This window comes from Hippichthys cyanospilos, chromosome 2 (assembly GCF_059441005.1).
Source record: "Hippichthys cyanospilos isolate Australia breed blue-spotted pipefish chromosome 2, RoL_Hcya_1.0, whole genome shotgun sequence".
Lineage (NCBI taxonomy): Eukaryota > Metazoa > Chordata > Actinopteri > Syngnathiformes > Syngnathidae > Hippichthys > Hippichthys cyanospilos.
In genome coordinates this window covers 12,178,016-12,206,000 of record NC_142370.1, presented here as the reverse complement: position 1 = coordinate 12,206,000, position 27,985 = coordinate 12,178,016, and the positions used below count along the sequence as shown (strand labels likewise).

Below are 27,985 nucleotides of genomic sequence, written 5' to 3'. Positions count from 1 at the left end.
TATATATATATATATATATATATATATATAAGATATACATATATATACATATATATATATATATACATATATATATATATATATATATATATATATATATATATATATATATATATATATATATACACACACACACACACACACACACACACACATATATATCAGTATACAACAGTCAATGTCGAGTTGCCGTGGAGAACATATGAGCATCAAAATCAACAACAACTGCTTGGTGCTCTTCAGTCCTCTTTGATATGTTCAGGAACACCACAGACACGTCCAACTCTTTTTTTTCTTTTTTTTTTCTCCCTCCTTTTGGTCATTGTGCGTCAAATTAGTTGGTAAGTAAACAAAGACACCACGGCTTCAAGAAGGTGCAGGGACAGAAGTCCGCCTGTTGGGGACACTCAAAAAGTGGGCAGATGGAATGAAGCCAAAAATATCCTGACCAGACCACCGGGTCCTCAGGGAATGTCTTTAGGTACCCCTGAAACAAAAAGTGTCTTTGAACAGGAAACCGTGGCCTGGTTGTCATGTTTGTCATTATCATAACGGTGTCCAATAAGGCATAACCAGGGAGAGTGGGGAGGAAAAACTCACCCAAAAAGACCAGAGTGCAGAGATGAGTGACAATTGTCTTTAAAAGACAATGTCAGCTTGCGGGGAGTGAGCCTCCTCCTCCTCCTCAAAAATATGATAGAGAAGGTGGAGATTCAGCTCTCTGGGGGGTGGGAAACCAAAAATCCTCTTTTCCTCTTCGGTCTTTGCAAACAAGATATATCCGACGTCTTTTTCTGTAGGTCGCTCTGACAGGAGAGCAGACGCATCAACAACGGATGATGGCGCCGCGGCCATTTTGGCACGTGGTGCCCGGAATAGGGCAGCCTTCTGATGCACCAACACAAAGTTCAGGGCTTCTGGGGACCAGGGGACAGAACCACAGGGGTAGACAGACCATCCACACTCAGCGCAGGGATGTGGATCTGGTTACTGGCGTTCGTCGGGAACTGGAGAAGACACAAACGGTTGGGGTCAAGCCTGGCCCATATCGCATCATGAATTGCAAGGGCAGCAGCTTTGAGCACATTCAGCATTACAATGGCTAGGTGTTTACTAACCACTCACAATGTGGGAAATCTTAAACATGCTTAACTTAACAAGCAAAAAATATATAACTTATGGAGATTCTTACACAAGAAAATATGAAGTTTCCAGAAGATGAGATATATTCTGTTTTGCTATAGGTTTCATAAGTTGACCCAAAAATTAAGGGTGCGTCTTATACACATTCCAATACTGTATAGCTTTTTGCCTATATTTCATTTGACAGTCAATCTGATTTTGCATTAAATGCTAAATTTTTGCTGATCCAGTCCTGCCACAGAGACCTGCCTCAAGTCTGAGAAAATTATCCAAATAACTAGCGCCAACAGCGTAAGTTCACAATTTTGAAGCGGCTTCTTTTTCGAGAGAGAAGAAAAAGCGAGGGCGTGTTACCTGGAAGGACAGCTTGGCAGGTGAGCGAGGTGCAATGGGACTGAGCGTACTCCAGAAGTGGATGGTGGATGGAAGCGGACTGGGAGTCAACAGAACAGGAGTCTGGACCGCAAACAAGCCGGCGGGTCAGTCTGGGGCGCGAGACATCAGCACGAGCGACTTCAAACAATGGCCCGAACGTTGGCTTACCAGCGCATGCGAGGTGATGACGGTGGGCGTCAACGTGTTGGTCGCCGAGCCGGGCGCCAGCAAACTATTGACGGCGGCGTTGACCTGCCCGAGACAAAAAACGGGAAATGGCGTTGTGAGTCAGAGACGATGCTATAAGCGTGTCGCAATGTTAGCGTCACCTTATCCAGGGAGAGGCCCGGGGGGAGGGAGGGCAGCTCCAAGCCTCGAGGCTTCTTCGGTTTGGGAGGAATCACGTCTGGAGCGGAGATCGATGATGCCACCGCAGGCGCGGACGAGCCTTCAAAACAAACACACACACACACACGCCCACAAGAGTTTTTTTCTATCGTAGTGGGGATATCTCATGGACATAATGCATTTTCTAGTCACTCACCCAAACCTTAACCGTTAAAACAGACTGCCTACCCTTAACCTCAACCAAAATCCAATTCAAACATATACTCTAAATTCAAGTCTTCCGCTTATTTTTTTTTCCAATAACTGTAACATGCTACAACTAACAATTATTGGGACAGTCTATTAAACTGACTACTGAATATTTAGTTCAGTAATTCTCAACCTTTTTTTCAAGGATGTACCCCATGTGAAATATTAAGCCATTCAAGTACCCCCAAACCAGGGTAAAGCACTTTTGGATGGAAAAAAAAAAGGTTTTAAACAGATGGCTGTGCCAGTCAAGTTTGATTTATTAACCTGCTTGTATTGCCTACTTTATTATTTGCTCCATTTTGTGGGATGTAAGAGGAACAGAATAAAAATTTCACAAAAATTCACCTTTTTTTATTCCCCCTCTTATTAAAAATAAAAATGAAAAATGACACAAAAATCCAAAACAAGTTTTGCTTTTATTTTAGCTAGCGTTTAAATTTGGTTGACGCGACATACTAGGGTGGGTGCCTCTGTTATAATTGCTGAAATAAGTTTGTTGTGCTGCTTTCTTTAGTTGCACAAGGCTTTAAACAAAGGTTGCAGTGTGGGTTTTTTCCACATCTGTCGCCGCAACCAAATCACAAGATAGTCAAGAAATATGAAGAAGGCGAGGCTAGGCTACCCTGCTAGGGATTATGGCCCTAGGGATTATTTCATTTTTCCTCTATATATTTTTTATTCATGTTATTTGATTGTATACATGTATGTTATTTATAAGTGGCACTTACTATGCTATTTTGTTACTAATTTTTAATATGTATATCCAATTTTGATGGTTTTACCTTGGGTTTTATACGCATTAGCTAATTACCATAGGTTTCTATTGCCCGCCATATGACGATTTGGCTTTACGAACCCAACCCCGGAAGGGATTAATTTCATAATGCGGGAGTCCACTTTGTGCGATTTTCTCCCGCTGTACCTGTTTGTGTGTCCTTTGCTTCTCCCTCTGGTCTCCCCTCTCTGGGCTGCATGTTGGGAAGGGGCGTACTTTCGATCACAGTGGGGGTTGCCTGTGGGACCTGAGTAAGGTAATGGTGCAATCACAAATCACAAAACTTTCTAGTAACTTTACAACTCTGGAAAAAAAGAAAAAAACAAAAATGCTTTTACCTCTTCCACTCGTTTCTCCTCCAGTGCCACTATCTCCAGAAGCTCCTCTTCCGATGGCAGGGTCTCCTCCTTGATGACGATGGGCGGAGGGGGCGGGCGCGCTATAGGTGGGACAATTGAGGGAGGTGTGGACGTCAGGGCGGGGCGCTGCTGCGGCTGTGAGGGCGGAGGGTTGATGATGACCAATACGGGCTGAGAAGAAGTTTGCTGGGGAGGGAAGCCGGCGACTGTGGCCAACCCCCCGCTGTCATCCTGCGGCGGCGTCTGGGGGCTGACAGTTTCGTGCAGTGGCTGAACGGGACTACTCGAGCCCCCAACAGGAGCTAGAGGGAGGACGGGGGTGAGGGAGGACGGGTCCCTGACGCTGGTGAGGTAAATGTGAGGATGGTCGCTCAATGAAGGGCCAGGAGCATTCTGGGAGACATACGGGACAACTTGTCAGCACATGTTTCACGTACAGTACATGTTTCCCCGTGTAGTCAAAGTGTGCTACTCACAGATTCCTGTATCTACGTTTTTTTTAAAACCTATCTTGTAATCAGCTGCCCTACTTGTCGTTTTTACACAAAGGCTTAAGTTTTGCTTTGGTGCAATAGTCCCTGGCATTAGCGTTAGATGCTCGCGTATGGCCGAGAAGCATGAAGCATTTAAAGTCAAAACCGTCAATGCATTGAATGAAAATAACTGTAAATATCACTATATATATATATATATATATATATATATATATATTTATAGTGGGTGTACGCGATTCTGGGATGTTCTATATATACATACAGAACATCAATCATAGGTTACACCAGTTGAACTAATGTTAAATGTAATCACAATATATCACTAAATATAATAAATAAGTAGTCCAGACCAAAGAAGTTCAGCATGAGCAAACGAAGCAGTTCTTGCATAAGCTGCTGATTGAGAAAAAGAGAAAAGAAAAAAAAAAAGAACAGTAGCAGATTGCCTACTGTCTCTACAAGCACACCCACGCCGCAATGGAGTGCATTTTTCAAACCCGGCCCTAGTTATATGAAGTCTGATGTCGCTGCGACAGCAACTTGTCAGATGGGTCACAAATGTGGCCCAGTTGGAATAAGTGCAATCCTACCTTGACAATCGCAATGCGATCGGAATCAAATATAGCCTTTTAGGTCGACTCATGACAGCCATGTCCATTAAATTTCATGTAGTTCAATCAAAATGGATTTGAGGGTGGGTGGCACAGTGGCAGACCGATTAGCAAATCTGCCTCAGTGCAGAGGTCCTGGATTGGCTTCGGGCTCTGGCTTCCCTGTGGGGAGTTCGCATGTTTGGATTTTCCAAAACGGTGCTTGCTTTTTTAAGAACATGTTTTAATTTGGAACAATTTGCGAAATCCCTTTAACAAGTTTGTTTTCGATGGAAATAAGGCTAAATCGGTGGCTTTTCTGGGATGGCTTCTTGTGATGACACTGACCTGTGATTGACCGGGGTTGTTGGCAGTCGTCTGGGGGCTGACAACAGGAGTGGGACACGGAGATGGATGTGCGACTATCACTTGGCGAGCTGGATCACCGATCACTGATGGAGGGGAAAGCTGGGAAGAGGAGGCGATTGAGGTTAATGAGAGGAGCGGTTTCTAGGAGCCCTCCCCTGGTCTCCCTCACCTCTCGGGACGCACGGTCCAATTTGGGGACAGGCTCCAGCAGCAGTTCAGCTTTGACAGGTCGAGGGTTGGGCGCGGCCTGCAGCGATTGGATGGTAAAAGTGGAGTAGAGGCCCGACTTCATGTAGTCGTTTCGGGAACTCTTGTGCGAGTTCCCGGGCTGTCGATCAACGGACAAAATCAATCCATCATTTGAGCTCTTGAAGCAAATCCGTGAGTCTTTACCCACTTGTGCTACGTTCTTGGACGGGCAACTTTTTGATTGGCTGTTGGCATCGGGGTTGTCCCGTTTTTGGCCGTCTTCAGGATTGTGTGTCCCGTCAGGCAGGGATGGGTCAGGCTGGCTGACAAACCTGTACACAAACTTTTGTCCGCTCACCTTCTTGATGATGTTCTGGAATAAGACACACTTATGATAAAATATGTATTTAAATTTGTTTGCAAACATATCTAAACCCACCCAACAATACACAATAATTAACATCCAGAAACACACTAAATACACAAATACAGTCATGATATCAACAAAGAAAAAATTGACAAACGCAAATGAACACACACAAATCAACAAAAAAATAGATGGCGAGATGATACTGGGGAGTAAGTGGGGGCGAATGACCCCAGGGAAAATGCTTTGCTCTTGCAAGGTGAAGTGTACTGTAATTGCAATTAAAAGGATTGACATCAGTTTTTTTTTTTTTTTTTCAGGCACTCTGATACGTTTATGTTTTTCTGTTTTAGAGTGGAGAGCGCGCGCAAAAGGTTTTCTTTCCAAGGGGGGGTTTTGCAAAATATAATTGAGACACACTGCAGTAGACTGACGTTGTATAGTAACAACAATTGTTAGAGTACAATGTCGTAATACCTTGTCATAGTAATATCTCAGTGCACGGCTGAGTTTGTCGTAATTCATGTTGTGTTTGTTTTTGCGCAGGCCCCAGAGGCGAGCCACTTCTTCAGCGTCGAGCAGCTTGAACTCGCCGTCCTCGCCGGTCCACGAGATCAAGTGACGCTGGCGCTGGTCCTCCAGCAGGTGGAGTAGGAACTGCCAGAGCGTGATAGAGGGGTCCATGGCTGACATGGCAGAAACACAAGATTTTTTTTGGGTTTTTTTTTTTTTTTTTTTGACACGTGCACACAGAGCCTCCTCACAAATGCAAATGAGCATCATCGTAATTAGCTAGGAGGTTATGCAACAAACCCATTAATTATCCTAGAAATTAGCGCCATGGCGACTGGTAACCACATAGCGAGTCTACAGTAGCTGCTCTGCTCCAAAGTATCTCAGGTGCTGTGTGTTGTAAACCAGTCTGAGAATAAGGATCTGACCAGGTCTGCCCAAAGTGGGCTACCAGATTCTGGTGAGCCTGCTTTACCTTAGTCTAAATTTTAATGCGCCACCATCTAACCAGAACACTCTGATTTGCTCAGATGGATGCCTCCTCCCCCTCATGCAATAATATTAATACTGTACTAGGAATTTTTCAAGATACAAATTCCATCGTACTCCCCCCCCCCCCTCCCTACACACACACACACGCACACACACAAACAAAGTAACCCTGTGCCGAAATCTCGTGCCATTCTAATCTTTCGAGAGCTATTTGTATAAGATCAATGGAATGATTGTGCGCCCCTGTGCTAATTATTACAATATATATTTAATCAATTACAATTAAATAAATGTAATTGTGATCATAATTTTGGGTGCCACAATGAAATTAACCTGACTGTCTGCAATTGCTTCTGCAGCACAAATGCAACATTATAATCTACTATTATTGTTCTCGGTGTTGGCTATGTTTGCGTACAGTAGAACCACACCATCTCAAGAAAGATGAATAGCGAATAGAATAGAATAGAATAGAATAGAATAGAATAGAATAGAATAGGAGACTAAGGTTGGGTAAGGGTGTGATGTGTAAACTATGCCCCATGGGCTACATTTGGCCTGTTACCCCTCACCAAAGAATGGTACAAAATTGTCCAAATCATGGATGTAATTATTTTTGTAACTGTGTGATGTTTGTCAACAAAAGAACGGACGTCGACTGTGAAGCAATTGGCAGCTCATCAAAGGGGAGACCAAGCGAAACAAAAACATGTCATTATATTCCTTGTCTCGACAAAAGTAATTGACATCAAGCATGCTGCCTAAGTGCTTTTCTTTTTTAATAGAGAAAATCAGCAGCAGTTTTAATGAGTTTTTGACCAATTAAATCTCAAATGAAAAAAAAAATCTTGGGAGAGGTCTTGAATGACAGCTTGTTGGGAGTCATCAAGAGGCACAGTTGCTATGGAGCACTCCCCCAACGTTACCTTCAAATAGATCACCAAATATGACGCGACAAAACATCAATTTGCACAAAACAATCCAGGCGAGGGTAAAATAGAACAACCATGAGCAGGAGGTTCCTTTTGTTTGTTTTTTTGTTTTGTTTTGTTTAAATTAACACTGCCTCATTTACCAGGAAGCAGCTCACAAATCCCAGTTGTCTGCTCTGAGAATTGCCACAACAAAAACTAACAATAGACTTAAATCCACTGGTAAAAAAAAAGTAAAAAAAAAGTGATCAAAAACACTGTTTACAGTAAATGTGAATGTAAGTATGAACACTAATACATTTTTACTTATGTTTGAAATGTGGGAATATCCTGGGGGCACAACCCACCTGTCAAAATTTGAAAACCTGTGAGCCTGAGTCAAAAAGTTTGTCCACTTGTTACCAAGAGCAGCTATTCTCAAATGGGGGAACATGGAAGCATTTTAGGGAGTATGCAAGGTTTTGAAAGTGCTTCTGCAAGGGTCAGGACATATAAGTAAACATTTTTTTTTTTTTAAATTAAGAGCAAATTCATTGTAACAACTTATTTCTGAATCATGCTGTATTAACTCCTACGCAAAGCATTTTATACCACAGTTTTGTTACAGTTACAAACACACATTTTTATTAGCGCAGCAATTTTTGGCCAAATGAGCCAGAGATAAAACAGATGTCTGATCTATCTTTTAAACGCAATTAACATACTGAATATACAATGCCAGGGGTTACCACGACAAATGTAGTTGTAAAGCTAATACATCATAAAAGGATGATACAGCCTCCTGCATAAAGAGTTTTTTTTTTTTTTTTTTTTAATCTCATCCAAAAATGCTTTGCACTGGTTAGGAAGTATGTGTCTGGGAAAATATTTCACAGGCAGTACACAGATTGACATTTACGGATCTGGAGTAAATATGGTGAAACTGCATCAGTGACTCCAACATTTGACAGCATTAACAATTTCAATATATACACAGTGCATTGTTTAACACAAGTGTGGGTTATGTATTGCTGAATTTCCTGACGGCACAAATGGGCAGCAGCGATCGCCATGGCAACAACCAGCACAAGATGCAAGTTCATAGCTTCCTTGCTTTGAAGGAATATTGACATGTCCTCGCCTTCTCGACTCACACACCCAATAACAGCGATAAGTGCACTACACTTTGCACGGCAAAGGAATGCAAGTGGAACGTGTTGCGCGCTGGATGTCACGCGTGCACACACTCACACTCCTTACCGTTGATGAGCGGGTTTGAATCCATCTTGCTCAAATTTTGCTGTTATCGTTGTTACGTATCCACCAGCCGCCTTACAGCTCCTCCATGTTGTTTTTGATGCTCCTCTTCGCCTCCCTCCTCGCTGTTTGTTTGCTCAAGAGTGTGTTAGTGAGTGAGTGTATTTTGCGAGTGTGTGTTTGTACGCGTGTCCGTGTTTGCGGCTGTCAGAGCGGCAGCTTGTCGGAGGACTTGCGGCTGTTATGTAACCGCTCCGAGGCGCTGCTGCCCGGGTCTGCAGCCTCCATGCTAAAACACAAACCCCCCAAAATGTCTAACTTAAAAACTTGAAGAAAAAAAAAAGTCCGCGACAAATAACTACTAGCCCTTTCCCTAAGAAGAAGTAAAATAACGTGCCCACGCACTTATGACACGACCAAATGAACAATCAAGCTTTGTGTCTATCCACATTAGCGTGTTTTGAGTAGATCTGTTTTTCTTCTGCGTGGTGCTAATGAGATGCTAAGCTATGCTAAACTCAACAAGCTAGACATGTTCGGTTAATCTCGCCGTGCCTCTCCAAAGTTGAGCAAAGTGTTTTCTTTCACGTGTAAGCAAAAATACATTTCCCTGGAGTGGAGTGTATTGTGTGTGTTAGCCTATCGCGCTAAAAGCTAGCTCCTTAGCCTTAACTCCGGTGACAGCTCTCCAAGTCATCCGCCTCTCGCGTGCGTCAACCCACCGACGCTGCTTTACTGCGGGGGCTGCGGTCGCCAAGTTCAGTCATCAAAACTCTCCCCGAAGCGTAAAAAAAGTACAACGGTCTGTGCAGTTCCAGGCTAAATCTCTACCAACAAATACAAATTTGACGCTTTATGTCTTTTTTTTCCCTTTTCCGGTTTGAACAAACGACGCCTCCTCTCTACTTTTTACCTGCACCAAGTTATGTGGCGTAAAACGTTCGTGTTTCCGCCTATTCCTTTCAGAGTAAAGATTTAGCGATGTTACACCATTTGGATAACAACATAATGCTCTTGATCATGTATTTTCTGATCATGTTTCTCCAAACATGTCCAAATGCAGAAAAGCCTCAATATACTTTACCTATAGCAAATCAGTCAGTGTAAAAAAAAGTATATACTGTATATTTCTCTCTCTCTCTCTCTCTCGCTCTCTCTATATATATATATATATATATATATATATATACATACATACATACATACACACACACACACACACACTGAGAGAGAGAGCGAGCGAGCGCGCGCGCGCGCGAGAGAGAGAGAGAGAGAGAGAGAGAGAGAGTACTATTTTTTAACAGGATCCTCAAAGCACTTTGCAGATGACTATTCGTGATGCAGTATCTGAGCAACTTCCAAGTTCAGCAACTTGCTCAAGGATACTTTGACATGGTTGCCAGGGTCAGGGATTAAATTTACAGCTTTCTGGTTGGAAGACAGGCACTCTACCACCGATCCATGCCACCAGTTTCTTTAGTGATACAACAAAATAAACTGGTTAAACTTTAGATTTTTGGGTGGCTGGCAGCCCATGTCAGTCGTGGAATCCCATCCTCACATTCAAAACCAAAACAAGAGTGAACAGTGCTATGCTGACATTGACACAGCAGAGTTTAGCAAACAATTGTGATTTATTTATTTATTTACAAGTCATTTATTTTACATTTAGAAGGAATAATTATATATATATATATATATATATATATATATATATATATATATATATATATATATATATATATATATATATATATATATATATATATATATATATATATATATATATATAAAAACATCTAAAGAAATGGAACAGTGTGCGCTTCTCAAGTCTTTTACAACTCTGTGTTGCTTCAGCATTGTTAGCAGGTTGTCCTCAATTCATCTAGACGCAAACAAATGGACATAGCAGAACATCTGTCTGCCTGCACATGTCCATATGAATCGCCAAAACCTGGTCACATTGGAAAATGAATCAAAATAGTTTTAGATTGATCCTCCTGATCGTGTACGAGTGGAACTCATCTCTCCTAGTGGGGCATCCAAAGAGAGTTAAAATCTAGAACACTTCTCTTCTGCTGCGTTCTGGAAGCACCGCCAGACCTTGAAGTTCTCGCAGACCCTAAAAAACAACAAGAGAGTAGCTAAAGGTCATCAGTGCCCTATTGAGTTCAAGCCTTAGAGTTCGCTCCTCTTTCAATGCATTAGACCAGTGCGTCTCAATTATAGTTTGAAAAACCTCCCCTAGGAAAGAGAAAACTTTTCACGTACACCCCCCACTCAACCCGCTGACTGTAAGATTATTATCTAAAACAATGTATAAGTATATCTAAACCTATAAACTTGGCAAACAAAAAAAGCAATACAAGTCAACAACTGTTAATTATTCTTTACAGTGTTTATACGGATTACATCTTAGTCTAAAACAGAAAAAAATAAACAAGTGCATCAAAGAACGTGGAAAAAAAGATGACAATTCTTATTTTATTATAATTACACGTCACATACTGCATCAACTAGTAGCTGAACAGGAAAGACTTGACTGGATCTTATAAAAGATATTACTGTCATTTTTCTGTGTGACATGAAAATGAAACTGACCTCCAGCACCAGGCGGATGTTTGCTTTAATTTTGGCGCAATCTTTGGTCAGCTGATCTGTGAAGCTAACACAGGCATGCACAAAAAAACTAAATTAGTACAAGCAGCATCTTACATTGAGAAAACAATAGACAATGTTAGTACCACACTACCACTTTGTAAAATGTTTGGATATTTGTTTGCTCAACTTCCTATTTCTTATCTTCTTTCAAATTTTCCAAGTATTTACTAACGCTGTTAGTTGAGTTGTCTTCTTTTCAATGAAGCGCAGCGCTTCAGCATGGTCCATCTCCACGAAGAAGCCAAATCCCACCAACACAAAAATTCTGGATGGGTCCTCCCTGAGGAGATGAGGACAAGCAATTACAGCAGATTTTGTTTCTCTGATAAAATAAACTGTATATTTTTACAGTGCATGAGAAAGGGCACAAAAACCATAATTCCCCAAATATAAAACACATTTGTACATAGGATATACCACAAATTTTAGGGTCAGATTCTGGCATTTCCTATGTTACTGTGTATAGGACGCACTAACAGTTTGGTGATAAGAACAATAAAACAACAAACACAAACCATCAATAGGAATTGGAACATATTGAAATGCAGACTCGCATCATCATTGACTACAGCACCACTAAAGGCTGAATGACAACGGAGAATGTAAAACAGGAAACGGATATACAGCACAGCCTTCCGGATTAAATGCACACATTTTAAAATAAGATATAAGTAGACTTTATAAAGTGAAGCACTTGAAGAATTTTTAACACAGAATACATCTGATCTTTGTCATTAATTCATATTTTCTTGTTTTTATATCCGAACGTTATTAATTGTCATAGATCAGAGTTAACCTTCCTTCTCCCTTGCACTGGTTTGTTTGAGTCTCTGGATACATTAATTCACATCAAACCTTCTGTCAGCCTGAGCCTCAGTTTACGAGACGCTCTGCTACAAGAATGGCTTTCATTAAAATGTACTATAGTGTCCCTGTGTGTGAAAAAGGATGAACTCGGACGTTGGTTCAGTGTGCTTGCTTCTTTTATCGAAAATAATGTGGTAACAACCTGGGCTAACACAAGCTGCTTTTAGCACCAACCCGCAAACTGGCTGCTAACATCCAACTGATTTCTGCCCTTCAGCTTGTCCCATTACCATAATTACTATATGTAAGAATTTGTCCGATGTAGAAGTGCACATCTGTACATCACAACAACCATCATCTTACGGGGCTGACACATGCAATCTTCCTCAAATGTTGTCCAAAAAATATATAATATTTAAGTTACTGTTTATACAGTAGGATGCACCCATACTTTTGGTCTTCATTTTTAGGGAAAAAAAAAAGTGTGTCACATATTTGGAGACTCATGGTATATTATCAGTAGTACATGGGAGAAATGTTTGAGCTTACACTTTAGCTTGAACGTAGAAGTTGCAGCCCAGGTCAACATCTGCCTTGAGACATTGGGAATCTGTCTCCTGAATACATACAACACACATGCATCTTGCTGACAATGTTTGTGTTTGTGCATGTGAACATCTGTGTGTACCTTCAGAGCCTCCAAGGTGTGCTTCAGCTGCAAGTAATGAGAAATTTGCTCATACACAGCATCTCGTTGCTCCATCACCCTTCTGAAAACAACGCACAATGGGTGTGAAATGCAGGGATCAATCAATATTTGAAACAGCTGATTTAATAGCCCAATATTAGCTTTTTCAAAGTGAGTGTTGTTTTTTTTTCATAAAAACATATGAGCCAGAAATAATAACATTCAAATATCCAACACAAAAGATTCATATTTTTTACTTTCCATCCATCCACCAACTCACTCACTCACTCAAGCACTTGCTTATGGGTTATTCCCTATTTTGCATAATTAATAATACAGTGCTAAAGGACAAAGTAGTTGAAAACAGTCAAATGTTCTGTCAATAATCATTATGTTTTTGTATAAAGGAACCCCCCAAATCAGCTGGCCAATATTAGATAGTTTTAAAAATGAATTGGTCAGTGTACGCCATCAACATACAAATTGCAGGCATTCCAGCAACCTCATTAGAAAGACCATAGGGAAACGTGTTGCTATCAAATACAGTGCGTGACTCTTGGTTAAGCAACAACACGCAGGATATGTGAATGCTTCAGCTTCGATCGTGCAACTACAAAGCGAGTACATATTATCATAAAATAAATCTCTTACTGTAAATCTTTCTTCAGTACTTCGTCAATAAACTTTTCATACTGCAGCACTTTCGAATCCACTGTACAATTAGAATTGGCGTTAAGGCTAGCTGGAGGTGTCATCTCCGTACGCTTGTTTTCTCTCGTTGAAACTGGGAACCAGGCGCAAGAATGTGACATCGTGGACCAAAGTTACGCCCATGCGGTGACGTCACCGACATGCGCCGTTTCGTTGGCGCTTAGACTCACGAGTAAACATAACGCAGAGAATATACTGTAAGTACGCTCATGTTGTTTTGAATTTAATTGAAGACTATATTTTTACACATGGGCCTTAACAGTAAGTGTGAAAATAAATATTAACAATGATTTGAATCTGCCTTCTACGGGCATTTTATACCACCGCTAAAATTGACATGGGGTTAATTATTTTGAATTGTTTCGACATTATATCAATTATATGCGCACAAACTGATAAAGTCCGAAAATACGAATTTGTGACCACGAATTATGTGGAACCTGCGTATGATTATATTTAATAGCAACGTGATATCTCTAACTGGGAGTTGGCTGTTGAGTAGGATTGATTGGCGGTTGCTACCAAAGATGAAACATCAAAGGGGCATTTCATCCTGAGTTGACTCAGGTATGTCATTACAATCAATGCCTTAACTATTGATGTTAGAACCTACTGAGTCATTTTTAGTCATTATCACATGTAGAAAATATGACGATCAGCTCTTAAATTCAGTTCTCATGAGCTGTTTTTGTTTTCATTGACACAATGGTCCAAACACATGTACCTTTACTTGTACTAGTCATTTAACTGACGAAACAGGGGTAGTCTCAAATTTTTACATGCTACAAACAGCCATTGGAGTATGGACGTCTATATGCTTACAGTCAATGTGTATAATTGGTAATATGAGAATGCACTTCACACACAGAAACGTTCTGTCAGCCATGCAGACAGCCATCATAAAACCCAAATTGAGTTAGTAGATTAATGTATATATTTTGGGAGCAACCCACGTATGGATAATCTGACCATAAAATGTACACTTAGATATTTTGTTACTTAATAGGTATATAAGATGAATGGATAAGGTTGCAATTCTCATTAGAAAACAGTTTTGTCATCCATGCAGGTCTTTTACTTCCACCCATAATTACTGAACAGCATGAACTACTATTTGGGAAAATAGAGTTATTTTGGAAATTAATTGGCAAAACTCTGGCAACTGATATTTTGAAAAGATAGATAGATAGATAGATAGATAGATAGATAGATAGATAGATAGATAGATAGATAGATAGATAGATACTTTATTCATCCCCGTAGGGAAATTCACAAGGCCTAATATTGACTGATATAAAGGCTAGATGATTAATCGCTCATGCCGTAACCATAACGACACAGTTCTGCTTTGTTTGAGTATAGCTATTAAATCAATTTAATAAGCACAATGTAGTTGTTTGTATGTACAGTATAGCAACGTGTCTACTAATGAGGAACTGTGGTGTGTTCAGCCTGGTTTGAGATGTCGTCTGAAGCCGATTTTTCTCCATCGTCGACATCAACATGTGAACCAAAGCCAGTGAGAAGGTCTCCTCGTCTTTCCCCCCAGGTAACTCAGGCGAACTTTTGCTTACTCAATGTTTGATCAAAAACTGAAAAGTGTGGGTGATATATTCACTTCTCAATCATAAATTAAAGGCTCTTCTACAACTCTGATCTTGTCAATGTTTGCCAAGTTGTTTTTATGTGTGTACGTACACTGTATGTGCACATATAGGGAGGCGCTGTTCAAGGAAACGAGCGGAGGAAGAAAGGTAGCAGTCTGCAGGAGGCAAAGAAGAAAGGGAGAATGTCAAGGAGCCGAGAACAGCAGACTGAGGACTTGCAGGTCCAGCTACAGCAGCTGGTGAGTGTAACCAATACCATCACAGTAGAACCTTTTTTTCTCTGTAGCTCCACATATTTTTTTATTTTTGTGAGTATAGGACCTATCCAGCAAGTCACCTGCCAGTGGGACAGGTTTGGTCTATTCGGAGACCTTCACTCGTCATCAGAACCTGTGGGACTCCAAGTAAGCTCACCTGACATGTTTATGTGCGTCATATAAAGATGTTCCAATTAATTTGCTTTTAATTTGAAAATACAAGTGTATGTACGGCATTATAAAAAATGGAATTTGATTTGTTGATACTGCACAAACCCTGTTAAAATTTCACATAATCCCTGAAGTGCCTCTATGTACCCCTAAGGTTAGTCATGCCCACATTTGAGAACCGCAGTCTCACAGTGATGTCAATGCTTTACACAAAATATTTCTATGATGAAGAAATGTGACTTTTACTGTTATGTTGAGCTACTGTACATTATGCTTGGTACTTTTAATTTGATTAATTATTGCTTGCATGATCTGGGCATGTTTTGGTCTGTCAAAGAGACCTCTAAGTTGGTCGCTGTCACATGACTGTTACACCAGTCCATTGGAACTACTATTGACATTTGAAGCCATTTGACCGATCAAACAGGTCCAGGCGGGCACACTAATTCTTGTTCCTGTTTCAGGAGTGTAAACAGTTATTTTATGACTGTTTATTCCTTGCAGTAGAATTTATGTAGTTATAAAGATTTTGGTATTGTTTCATTTGAAGTGATATAGCTGGGCAATATGTGAATATGTACATTCCCTTTATATTTGTCAGATTTTGATGCTTTGTTTAAAAAAAAATAAACCATAACAGTGATTTATCACTTGAGCATTACTTCGCTCAATACCTTTTGTATAGGCACTTACTCAAAAAATTATTTGGAGTAGTACTTTTTACTTTTCATATGTCCTTATTCTTCTAAAGTAGCACCTTTGTGGTTACTGTCCTCATCATTCTGTTAACAATTGGCATCTGTGTTCAGTCATGCAGAAAGTCCAGCCAGAGTGAAGGCCATCATGAAGGAGCTGAACAGACAAGAGCTCCTGTCGCTCTGCGTTCAAGTGCAGGTGTAATTTTTGACCTACTGACTACAAGCTGAATCAGGAGAATTAAGTGTTTATTGTTTAAATTTGTGTGTGTGTGTGTTTCAGCCCAGAGCAGCCACTGATGAAGAGCTGCTCCTCGTGCACACGTGAGTTCACCCAAACTTCAGACGAGTCATCGTCATGTTTTACATATTTTGTGATCAGTTTTGAGTGGTTAGTGTGTGTTCATGTCCTCCATGCAGGAAAGACTACATTGATATGATTAAGTCCACTCAGATGATGTCTGAAACAGAACTGCATCAACTATCTGACAAATATGATTCCATTTATATCCATCCTGTAAGAATGCACACACACATGCACACAGTTGCGCGCACACACTATTTAACATATTTGTTGTGTGTGTGTGTGTGTGTGTTGTAGGAGACTTTTCAGGTGTCCATATTGGCAGTGGGTTCAGTGCTCCAGTTGGTAGACCAAGTGTTAACATGTGAACTGAGGAACGGCTTCGCTGTCACCAGGTATGATCTGAAGGCTGTGGTGAAGTCTTCAGGCATCCCTTGATAACCACTAATAATGTGTATGTATTTGTGTGTCTGTCTGTGTATACCAGGCCTCCAGGACACCATGCGCAGTCAAACGAGGCCAATGGTTTTTGTATTTTCAACAACGTGGCCATTGCAGCTCGTTACGCTCAGAGGAAACACAAAGTCAAAAGGTTTGTCATGAAGATGAAAAGGGAGGACATTTGGACACAAAGAACATTTGCACATACAGTGAAGATATTCAGACATACAGCGAGGACATTTACGCAGAACATGTTGACAAATTCAGAACTAAAAAAAAAAAAAAAACAGAAAGTCATCGAATTTTAAAGTTAAATAATTTAGACACCCTCTGAGGACATTTAAGGCATTTTCAATCTGCACTTAGTAACACACAGCACACTGTCTACATTTATTTTGAATATAGGGCTCCTGGATGAATGACCTGTCCTCCCATGACACACAAGATGAGTTTTCTAATCCTTCACTTCAAGAGGCGCTAAATACGGTTCATAAAATGAAATTTTTACCCAGAGTCAAGACATTTATACAGTACATCTTTAGATAAACTGAAGGCATCAAGCAAATATGAAGGCAAATGACTGATCAAGTTAAACTGTGTGTGTGTCAGGGTGTTGATCGTGGACTGGGATGTTCATCACGGGCAAGGTGTCCAATACGTTTTCCAAGAAGATCCCAGGTTATCTCTCCCCCTTTCAAACATCACAAAAATAGTCAAATTGGTGTGCTGCTAAACTGCTTCATTGTGTGCGCGTGACAGCGTGCTGTACATGAGTGTGCACAGGTTTGAACAGGGCGCGTTCTGGCCCCATCTACCAGAGTCTGACAACACTTTTGTGGGCAGCACCCCTGCCGAGGGACGGAACATTAACCTGGCCTGGACCACGGTCAGTACACACACACACACATATATATACTGTATGTATGTATATCTAAAATTTGCTCTCGTATCTGTTGTCTCCTTGTTCAGGCTGGAAAAAGCGATGCAGACTATGTGTGTGCTTTCCAGCAACTGCTGCTTCCTGTCGCCTATGAAGTAACATTCACTGCTTTTTTGTGAAGATAGCTGTTGACATCACACTCATATAAAAATGTTTTCTTTTTTACCTGTGTGTTTGTGTGTGTGCGCGTCAAGTTTCAGCCGGAACTGGTGCTGGTCTGCGCTGGTTTTGATGCTGCACTTGGAGATCCCAAGGTACTCTGAGATAATTTGTGCAATAATGACATTATTACTTGCTCCCTCTTGTACATGGAAACCATGGCAACAAACGCTGCACTGCAATTACCAGGGTCAATTTACACATCTCTGGCCAATACACAGTCAAACAGGCATACTCTAGCAGCATTTAAAGCAAGTTCATATAGTACAGTATACTCTTATCATTCTGTGCCGTACCAGTTTTATTATACTGCACTACTATTTCATACTGAGGTACCCGCAAGCCAGCGACCCTAGTGAGGCTAGGCGGCTAAAGAAAATGGAAGACTGGATGAATGAATGAAAAAATATTTTTAAAGGACAAAATATGAACCTTTCACTGCTGAAAATTGCTAAATATATTCAGTACCTCTTTAAATACGTATAGCTACTTCCTGTAATTTTATGGATACTTCTAATACAACTATAAGCCTATATAATTTTGCTTCTATTGGCACTTGTAGCAAACACTGCCAGTCGAAGGTTTGGACATGGTGTCACTTTCACATGGATACTCTACTTCTACTTCTACTGGCATTGACTGGAACATTGAGCAAAAAGCTTTCACTTGGATATTATAGAAAGACGCAATAATATTATGTGGAATAAAATGATGAGTTTAATATCCCAAAATGATCTCGCCACAGTACCTAATGTGTTTTTATTTTTAGGGTCAGATGTGTGTGAGTCCCGAGTGTTTCCAGACACTGACACACATGCTGATGTCCTTGGCAGAAGGTCGACTCGTTCTGGTTCTAGAGGTAAAATATGTTTTAGCCGTGCCTAATCAATTCTGCAACTTGGTCACAAAAAGTTTTTTTTTTTTTTTGTTACTGGAGGCAGTGCTTAGTATTTATAAAAGGGCTTATCATTTTGTCTCTACATATGTATCTTTATGTATGCCTAGGGAGGTTACAACCTGCAGTCGACAGCAAAGGCTGCTACCGCTTGTGTTCGTGCATTGCTGGGGGGTGCCTGTGCCCCAATGGTTCCATCCACTACTCCGTCTGATTGGTACCTTTGAGACATACACTAACACTCGTTCAACTCATTCAACTGCACTTGTTCTTTTTGCCTTACAACCTGTGTTAGTCTTCCCTGTGTGCCCTCTTGGGTTGTAGTTGGAAATTCCCCAAATAATGAGGTACATTAAACAGAATGTAGCACATACAAGGACTTGGCAGCTTTTCTTCAAAATAGAGATGGACTGATATGTTGTTTTTTTTCTGGCCGATTACAAAACATAGTAGCAGTCAAAAAGGCTGATAACCAATATTTTTCATAATTTAACAAAAGTATGCCATTGACATTTTATTAAGACATCTTAGAACTCTTTTAAAATGTTTGAAAAAGAATTAAGATAACTGGAGGTCAACTCACATGACCAGAGGTGGACATGACATTTTGATACCATCGTTATTTAGCTATCATAAAGCTATTGTGTGCTAACAAAGTTTTTAAAATGTCATTTGTCTTTGTCAGCGCCTTGAAGTCCATCTCTGAGACCATCTCAGCTCTTTATCCATATTGGACATCACTGCAAGTGCTGGGTATACACATTCACACAAACACACACAATCATGGATCTTTGCAGATATGTGGATTCTCATGTCTCATTCTAATGCAGTGTTTCCCAGTCTTTCCTGAACCCAGTCATACATATTAAATTAACAAAAGGTTTAGATGTATCTCCTTGTCAATATACACTTTAGAAAATTGCTTGTTATATTTCTGGCTTGTAGAATGTCCTAATTTTTGCTCATTTCTCGTACTTTGTCTCCTATAGAGAGCGATCATCTTGCTGAAGGACATGTCCTAAGATTAACAACCGATGTGGAAGCCCCACAGAGTGACCGGCTTGCCGAAGGACATGTCCTTAAATCAACAAAAATGACGACAGGCCTGGTGTATGATGAAAGAATGATGGAGCACCTGAATTTGTGGGACAGGTGAGTGGATGAGTGTGTCCTCGTTGGTGTCTTGCATTGGATCGGACGACTGATGTGGTCCACTACGCTCCGCTCCGTCTGCAGACATCACCCTGAGATGCCGCAAAGAATCTTTAAGATCTTCTCAAGGCATCAGGAGCTGGGGTTGGTGGAACGTTGCCAACGCATCCCAGTTCGATTCGCCACAGAAGAGGAGCTCGCCATGTGTCACACGTACGTGACCGACGTCTTGCTCAACTTCAAATCTGAGTGGGGAAATAAACTCAACTGGTGGTCTACGCTGTGATCAGTCAACATTGTAACATCCTTGGAACTGATTTGATACTTGACCTTAAACATTTTGAGCAGTAAAAGTTGATATTTTGTGTGTGTGTGTCTGTGTGTGTTCGCTATTAGTTCTCAGTTCATACAATTGCTGCTTTCCTCTTGTCTATCCTGTGGAGGCAGGCTAAAGGGTGAGCAAAACCATGACTTTGCACATGTGTCTATTTCTTTAGCACTGAGCACATCCAGCAAATGAAGTCTACCACTACGATGAAGAGCAGAGACCTGCACAAACTGGGACAAGAGTTTAACTCCATCTACATCAATAATCAGAGTTTCCAGTCGGCCCTGCTGGCTGCTGGAAGCTGCTTCAGTGCTGTGGACCACATCATGACTGGACAGGTAGAGAACACAGCACAGCTTCCAACACATCCTCAGATATCAGAACAAGTGTTTGTGGGCCAAACTCCATCTGATTTTTGATATCATGCTAATCCTGACCCAGACTACTAGAAAACTAAAACATTCAAACTGTTTTGAAAGGACCGGCAAAAATGTTTGTTTCGGGGTCCTGAGAGTAAAAGAATATGCGAACACCGCAAAGGAAAGTGAACCCAGAAACACAGAACTGTGAGGTGCAAATGTGCACCCGAACTGGTTGCCAGCCAATCGCAAGGGCCAATCGCAAGGCACACCGGGACGAACAACCATTCACACTCACAACAACACCTAAGGGCAATATGGAAAGTCCAATATACTCATCATGCTTATTTTTGTGGTTGTGGGAGGAAACCAGAGTGCCTGGAGAGAACCGATGTGGGCTCGGGAAGAACATGCAAACTCCACAAAGGAAGGCTGGAGCGAGCTGAATTTGAACTCGGGACTCTGAACTGTAAGAAGGACGTGATAAACACTCTTCCACTGAGCTGCCCCATACATTCACATTCATACGCAAATGAACCCGGCTAAATTTGTGAGAACCAACTTGGATCTTCTACCCATATAGAGAGGAAGTTTTGGAGAAGTGAGGACATTTAAGCTGGTCATCACTTGTGAAGACCTCTTTTTGAGGGTCAAGACTTGCTTTTAGAGTATAGGTTTGAAATGGGTTAGGGTTTGGCAATCATCTGTGATGGTTAAGGTTATAGTTAGGGGCTAGGATATGCATTATGTCAATGGATGTCCTCACAAGTATAACCATACAAACTTGTGTATATGTGTGTGCAGGTGCGAAGCGGTGTGGCGATAGTGCGTCCCCCCGGTCATCACGCCGAGAGAGACACTGCGTGCGGTTTTTGTTTCTTCAACACGGCAGCGCTCGCCGCTCGCTACGCACAGAAATCTTACCAGCACGCACCTGTTCGAGTGTTAATTCTGGACTGGGACGTTCACCACGGCAACGGCACACAGCACATGTTCGAAGATGATAACAGGTAAGATGTCACCTGACTTGTGTGTGTCACCTGACCAGTCAGGTCATTGTTGTTTCTTCCTTTCTGCAGTGTCCTCTACATCTCGCTTCATCGTTACGACAACGGCAGCTTCTTCCCGTCCTCGGAGGACGCTGCCCCAGACCAGGTGGGGGTTGCCCAGGGGAAGGGCTTCAACGTCAACATTGCTTGGAGTGGCGGGAGGATGGGAGACGCCGACTATCTCGCCGCCTTCCATCACGTCGTTATGCCGATTGCCACTGAGGTAAGACCACATTCTCTCAATGTGCATACAATGGGCTGTAGTTTGTACACCGCTGCTGTAGTTTTTTTTAATGGATAAATTGCCCTGTGTAACAAGTTATGTAAATAAAACTGCCTTGCCTTACAGTTCAATCCAAGTCTGGTTTTGGTGTCAGCGGGATTCGACGCCGCACGGGGAGACCCTCTGGGCGGGTACCGCGTGACTCCAGAGGGTTATGCCCACTTCACGCATATGCTGATGTCCTTGGCTTGTGGGAGGGTCTTACTCATATTAGAGGTGAGCGATGCTAACTTGGGCTGGGCAATATGGTCTTTAAAAAAAATGTCACATTTCTTTCTTTAATTGCTGTTTTCACCCATCATTTTTGTACCTTTTGTCCAGGTAACATCTTTGCACATTATGGTATTTTATTAGTTAGCCTAATGATGTGGATGATGCTTTATGACCGGTAATAAATTTGAACTCATGGCTGTGCAAGAGTTAAGAGCGTTATTTGCGTCACCTGGTAATGTGATCATGTGAATTTGAAGGTGTTTCCAAACTTTTGACTAACACTGTGCAGGTAAATACGAGCTGGTCTATGTTCAGTTATTTTAAAATAATAATTGAAAAAAAAAATACAAATCTTAATAAATATTATCCTGACAAAAAATACATTTTGCAATAAACACAAATAAACACAAAGTCCCTCATGCTAGCTGACAAAACATGTTACAAGTGACTTGTCATTTCATGCCACAGGGCGGTTATAACTTGACGTCCATCTCTGACTCGATGGCAATGTGCACAAGCGTGTTGCTCGGGGACCCTCCTCCTTCCCTGGCCACGCCCCTCCACCCACCTCATCACTCCGCCGTCACCGCCATCAACGAGGTCATCCGACACCATGCCCCTTACTGGAAGTCATTGAGAATAAACAGTGAGTACAAGTAGCGTCCTGCAGGGGACACAAGTGGGCCTCCAATGCTTGCTTTTTTATTATTTTTTATATATTTATTTATTTTAATGGCGCCTAGGCAAACAAACATAAGCAAACAGAAAACACTCCTATATCCAGAATTTAGCTCCACATTATGATAACATCAGAAGCTAATACTGTTAACACTGCATGTCTGAATTATGGATTTTTTATTTAGCTAACTTTTGGAAATAGTTTCCATTCACATAAAAAATATACAGGAATGACCTGGCCCATGTATGTTTGCCCAATCCTGGTTCAAACTCTACTTTCGCTCTTAGTCCCAGAATCAGTGCGAGCAGCTGTATCTCCCCCGAGCGCTCTTCCGAAGCGCAGTGCACCAAGAAAAAACAGGAGGGTGGGACAGGTCGGTCCAGACAAACAACCACTGCCCCCTATGGGTCTGGAGGACACAGCAGTAAGAGCACTAACACAAAAAAATGCTTATTTTTGCAGAGAGCAGACCATTCGAATGTTGACATTGTTTTTGCTATTTAGACCAATCCGGCGGCTTACAGTTTGGACCAGCTCACACATGGATTAGCCAGTTTAGACATCAGCAAAAGCATGCGCGCCCCCGACGTGGACACAAAGTCAAGTCAAGTGACCACTGAACAGAACCAATCCTGGTCTGAGTCTAGTCAATTGTCACATGAGCAGAAAGAATCAGCTGTGAGCTCGCTGCTACCGGTGAGTTCATGGGCTGGGAGTGTCATTTCATTGTTGCCACGTCATCAAGCCCTCTTGATGGAGTTGTTATCGTCCATTTCTTTCTCACCTACCGCCAAAGTTACCTCTTAATTTGGGCTCAGGATGGCGTCGTCGCCGCAGCTGCAGTTGGTGACCCAGAAGAGGTTCAGGAGCCAGAAGGTGCGTGCGGTTGGTCCAAGCCTCAGGGAACTCTGGAGCTGACGTGTGAAGTTCAGATGGTCAGTCAGGACTTTCAGAGTGCATTGGAATTTCCCACACAAAAGCTTCAAATATGAGGATGCGTCTTTGCGTCTGTCTTCAGGGTCCCATGTACGTGGTGGACCCCCTTCCTTGGTGTCCTCACTTGGAGGCGGTCAGGCCCCTGCCCCCATCTGGTATGAATGTTTTCCTGCCCTGTCAGGACTGTGCCTCGGAGGCGGAGAACTGGATCTGCCTCACCTGCTACAAGGTGATATGTAGCAACACTTGTTAGCTAGCTAGCTATTTTTTTTCTGTTTTACATGTATTCATTTACTTATTTGTTTTCATTCGTTTTAGTAATTGCTGTATTTCTCAGAGTACAAGTCGACCCACTCTTTTTACTTCACTTTGGGGGAATTTTACAAAAACACAAGTATAAGTCTACCCCTGACTTTAGTGCTTACATAGATCATGGATGCCCAATTAAAACACATTGTGTGCGTTATTAAAATGACAAAATTAGAGTACTTTTAGAAGCATTTCTACATCGTATAGCGAGTCCGCGGTTATGGGGGGAAGGAGCGGGGCGGAAAAAAGACAAGACTGCGAGGCGATGTACATGTGGGCGTAGATGTAAATGCTCAAACTAATGATTTGAAGTTTCAATGTTTTTTTTTTTTGGTGACACAACTGAATATTAATTTGTCTAAAAGCCCTAAAAGTCGTCATCACTATCCAAAGAGCTGCTCCCATTTAACTCACGGACATCCTTTCGTTCCTTCTTGGGTAGTCGTCTTCGGACGCGTCCAATTTGTTTGAAAACGAGGTCTTCAGAGATGATTTGCTGATCATCTTACTTGGGATATTATACCATGCTTTCTTTACTCAAGTGACAACTGTTACAAGATCAGAGCATGGAACGTGGCCCTTCACTGTTCCTCCCCCCGCCTGCCGACATCTATGCCGGCTTGTTCAAGGGCATGTCCAAGGGCTGAAGGAGACAAGTCAAGACATATTTTCCTTTTCATAATGCGTCAAAGTCTGCCGTGAAAGAAAAAAATAGCCATGCAGCCTTGTTGTTGACAGTCAAGAGGCAATTATGTGGCACTTGACGAAAGTGCATTCTTGGGATGTTCTGTGCAAACACTCTAAAACGGACACATACTATATCGAATCAGAGGTATATGAAATCATTTTAAGCCTTGTAAATGACATGATATTACTTACTTCACATTCAAATTAATGTTATTCAAACACAGATATGTGGAAAAAAAGGGTCTGTTTTGTGTTATTCGGTTATAAGTTGACACCCGCAATATGGGGTTGAAAATGAGGGGGGAAAAACTGGACTCGTACTCAGGGAAATACGGTAACTGGTTAATGGATTTTGTTGGAGAGAAGCCAAAGACTTGTACCCACTTAGACTCAGCTTTATTGTTGCAAAACTGGCTTATACAGTTTTTGGTTACATAACAACATGGGTCAACACATTCCATTATACTGACGAGGCGTCGCCGGATGGCGAAATCTAATCACAAATGGAAAAACATCTGGACTCTTGTATTATACCAGGCCCTGCTAAACCACATCCTTTATCAGTTCACCACAAGTTCAAAATCTCCATCAATTTCTTGTAAATAATGAAAGTATATTTGCAAAATAAGAAATGTTCCTTAACCTCCAGTCAGAGCCTCTTCATTTAGGCCCAGCCCATTGTTGTGTACATTTACATAGAGACGTAGACCAAAATCAGAGGTCCACTACAGTGGACACAAATGAATAGGCTGGTTCTAAGGAGGTTATTTTCCTCTTTCTCTACTTAATCAAACAATTAGCTTATTAAAAATGATGGACGCACTTTTTTTTTCCCCAAAAAATGAAGGCCAAAAGTACAAATGTATCCTATAAACAATAACTTAAAGATTAGCAATTTTTTAATTCGACACCTAATTCTAGGATGATTGATCTGTCAGCCACGTAAGCCGAATTTTGAGGCACAGAAGTACATTTTTATATCAGCTGTACAGTACTCTTAGTAATTATTACTAATTACCGTTCGGGGGCGAGCTAGGTGGCGGAGGTCAGTTGGCTGTTAGCGGCCAGTGTCTGTGGCAGCTAAAATTAGCTCATGTTAGCTGAGGCTGTTTCGGCCTTATTTTCATTAAAAGAAGTGAGCAGACTGAACCATCGTCCGTGTCCGTCGCTGATCGATATCGATACTCACCCATCACTTTATTTTATTCTAATCTCATGGTGTCTGCTTAATAAAAGCAGTGAAATAAGATTTCTGTGCGCAAAGCTAATGATGATGTCACACGTGTCCCCGGCGTTAGGTGGCGTGTGGCCGCTACGTCAACGAGCACATGTTGATTCACGGCGCCACGTTCGATCATCCCGTGGTACTGAGCTTCTGCGACCTCTCGGTGTGGTGCTACGCGTGCGAGGCCTACGTGCACAACCAGGTAATGTCGCACAAGCTAAAACGGAACCTTCAGTCAAGACACATCAAATTAATAATATTGGTTTTTTTTAACCTCTTTTGTGCACACAGACCCTGTTTGAGGCGAAGAATGCAGCCCACAGTGCCAAGTTTGGAGAGGAGATCCCACCCTGGAGTTAGAAGAACGAGGACGAGATCACGAAGAGGAGATGCGAATGAAGAGTGTTCACACTTTTATACATTTGGTTGTTATTATTGGGAGCCCCTGTCTATTGCTGAGGATATGTTCCAGAGCCACCTGCGATAGGTGAAAAACTGCAATATAAAGGCTACATACTTTTTGGACAACTTTTTACCCCTTTCACATATTTTAAACACATATTGAAACGCTCTCAGTTGTTAACACTTCTTACCTCCTCGCTGGTAAGAAATGGAAGACTATTGTAAAATGAAGAAATGAAAAGAAGACACCCTCTTCAAATAAGAATCAAATATTGCTAGCTGGTTTTGTCACTTGCAGTTTTTGTTTATGGTAAAACAACCTCAAAATGAAAGCGAATTCGGCACTATATAGTGAATTAGCAAAAAGATTGACCCAACAGATACCAGATAATTGGACATACCATGAGCGGGCTAAAAACATTAGCATCCATGTAGCGGTTTTATAAACGTAAGGTTTAACATCTATAAACCACTGCTATTTTGTTTGCTTAAGAACAAATACAAGGCATAAAACAATATGGTAGGAAAAAGTATGGAACTTTAAATTTGGATTTGCCTGAGTGTGCAATATAAAACCCATTAATAATAATAATAATAAATCAATCCACAGTATAGTTGGGGCTCACCAAAGATGAACCACATCATAGCAGGGGTTCTCTGTGTATATTTCACTTTTACCCATGAGAATTGTTGATGTTATTAAGATGTTGGGTTTCTCATGACAACATGAGACCTGTTTGTTGTGCAATAATGTTTCTGTACAAACATTAAAAAACATTTTTTATGTTTCCAAGGTTGAATTTTTCGCTAAAATTTTGAAGTGGTCGTACCTTTATAGATCAGAGATCCATTTTTTTAAGCTGAATTGATTATGGTCATTAAATCAGAGTCTAATGCAGGGATTTGATTTTTTTATGCAACGCATGTTATATTTTTTTCAGTCTACTATCCCCAACCAACTCAACCCAACCAACTCAAATGTTTTTGGATTAAAACAAAAAAAAAATCACTGACAAAATGTTGCTTCAAGTTTTGATTAATTTGCTCTTGAAAAGAAAAACGTGCTGTTCCTGTCAAGGCATTATAAAGTATTGATAGATCTGCTGATACCTTCAGAAACTTCGAATCTCACGTAACTTCGAATAACCTTAATGTACCCTAATTCAATAACCACTGCTGGTCACCAAATATTGGCAGTGACTAATGACACCCTGGAAATGGTTGCCAGGCAATCAGAGGACACTTTTACAAAAAAAAAAAAAAATTGTAACCAGTTGGCTTTGTCAAGGCACATGCCCGTTATATCGAATTTTTAAACGGGTATACTTGAATTTAATCAGTGTATTTATTATTTTATTTGTTTTGTACGTTTCTAAAAATGATTTTGTAACAATTTCACATTAATTGTAATTTGCTCAATTAATTGTAGCTAGAATTAGAAATGAAAACGGAATAGTATTTTTTTTCTTGAATCTGTTAAAACTCACCTCACAGTTAAAGCAATGATCAATTTAAATCGTATTCTTGCATGTTATCATTTACAACAACAACAATTAAGTAACAAAATGAAAAAATGAAGGGCTCCTTTTTCCT

At 41.1% G+C, this 27,985-nt stretch overlaps 3 protein-coding genes across 6 annotated transcripts; 1 reads left to right on the top strand and 2 right to left on the bottom strand.

Moving 5' to 3' along the window:
• Positions 1–95: 95 nt before the first annotated feature.
• Positions 96–9,330, bottom strand: elk1 (ETS transcription factor ELK1). Of its 3 annotated transcripts, none has more exons than XM_088409107.1 (11): positions 8,438–9,330; positions 5,739–5,947; positions 5,103–5,267; positions 4,875–5,033; positions 4,685–4,804; positions 3,232–3,645; positions 3,041–3,140; positions 1,848–1,966; positions 1,687–1,770; positions 1,498–1,599; positions 96–1,007 (listed from the first exon to the last, which is right to left on the bottom strand). In XM_088409107.1, the coding sequence occupies exons 1-11, from the start codon at positions 8,460–8,462 to the stop codon at positions 909–911; spliced, it is 1,596 nt and encodes a 531-aa protein (XP_088265233.1). In that variant the 5' UTR covers positions 8,463–9,330; the 3' UTR covers positions 96–908. The 3 variants fall into 3 exon arrangements, with proteins under 3 accessions (XP_088265233.1, XP_088265232.1, XP_088265231.1); XM_088409106.1 differs by having other exon boundaries at positions 4,875–5,267; positions 8,438–8,723; positions 9,157–9,330; XM_088409105.1 differs by having other exon boundaries at positions 4,875–5,267.
• Positions 9,331–10,241: 911 nt separating this feature from the next.
• Positions 10,242–13,379, bottom strand: uxt (ubiquitously-expressed, prefoldin-like chaperone). The gene is made up of 6 exons (XM_088408044.1): positions 13,242–13,379; positions 12,591–12,672; positions 12,452–12,519; positions 11,268–11,375; positions 11,036–11,099; positions 10,242–10,556 (listed from the first exon to the last, which is right to left on the bottom strand). The coding sequence occupies exons 1-6, from the start codon at positions 13,343–13,345 to the stop codon at positions 10,494–10,496; spliced, it is 489 nt and encodes a 162-aa protein (XP_088264170.1). The 5' UTR covers positions 13,346–13,379; the 3' UTR covers positions 10,242–10,493.
• Positions 13,380–13,442: 63 nt separating this feature from the next.
• Positions 13,443–27,181, top strand: hdac6 (histone deacetylase 6). Of its 2 annotated transcripts, none has more exons than XM_088405753.1 (29): positions 13,443–13,498; positions 14,753–14,850; positions 15,019–15,147; positions 15,227–15,312; positions 16,146–16,230; positions 16,315–16,355; positions 16,452–16,548; positions 16,633–16,730; positions 16,823–16,927; positions 17,386–17,454; positions 17,536–17,662; positions 17,746–17,811; positions 17,911–17,970; positions 18,645–18,734; positions 18,881–18,987; positions 19,456–19,523; positions 19,760–19,922; positions 20,007–20,135; positions 20,420–20,588; positions 21,414–21,619; positions 21,689–21,881; positions 22,008–22,157; positions 22,623–22,800; positions 23,121–23,257; positions 23,338–23,529; positions 23,652–23,768; positions 23,852–23,998; positions 26,064–26,192; positions 26,282–27,181. In XM_088405753.1, the coding sequence occupies exons 2-29, from the start codon at positions 14,764–14,766 to the stop codon at positions 26,348–26,350; spliced, it is 3,294 nt and encodes a 1,097-aa protein (XP_088261879.1). In that variant the 5' UTR covers positions 13,443–13,498; positions 14,753–14,763; the 3' UTR covers positions 26,351–27,181. The 2 variants fall into 2 exon arrangements, with proteins under 2 accessions (XP_088261879.1, XP_088261886.1); XM_088405760.1 differs by lacking the exon at positions 13,443–13,498 and adding an exon at positions 13,572–13,868.
• Positions 27,182–27,985: the final 804 nt, after the last annotated feature.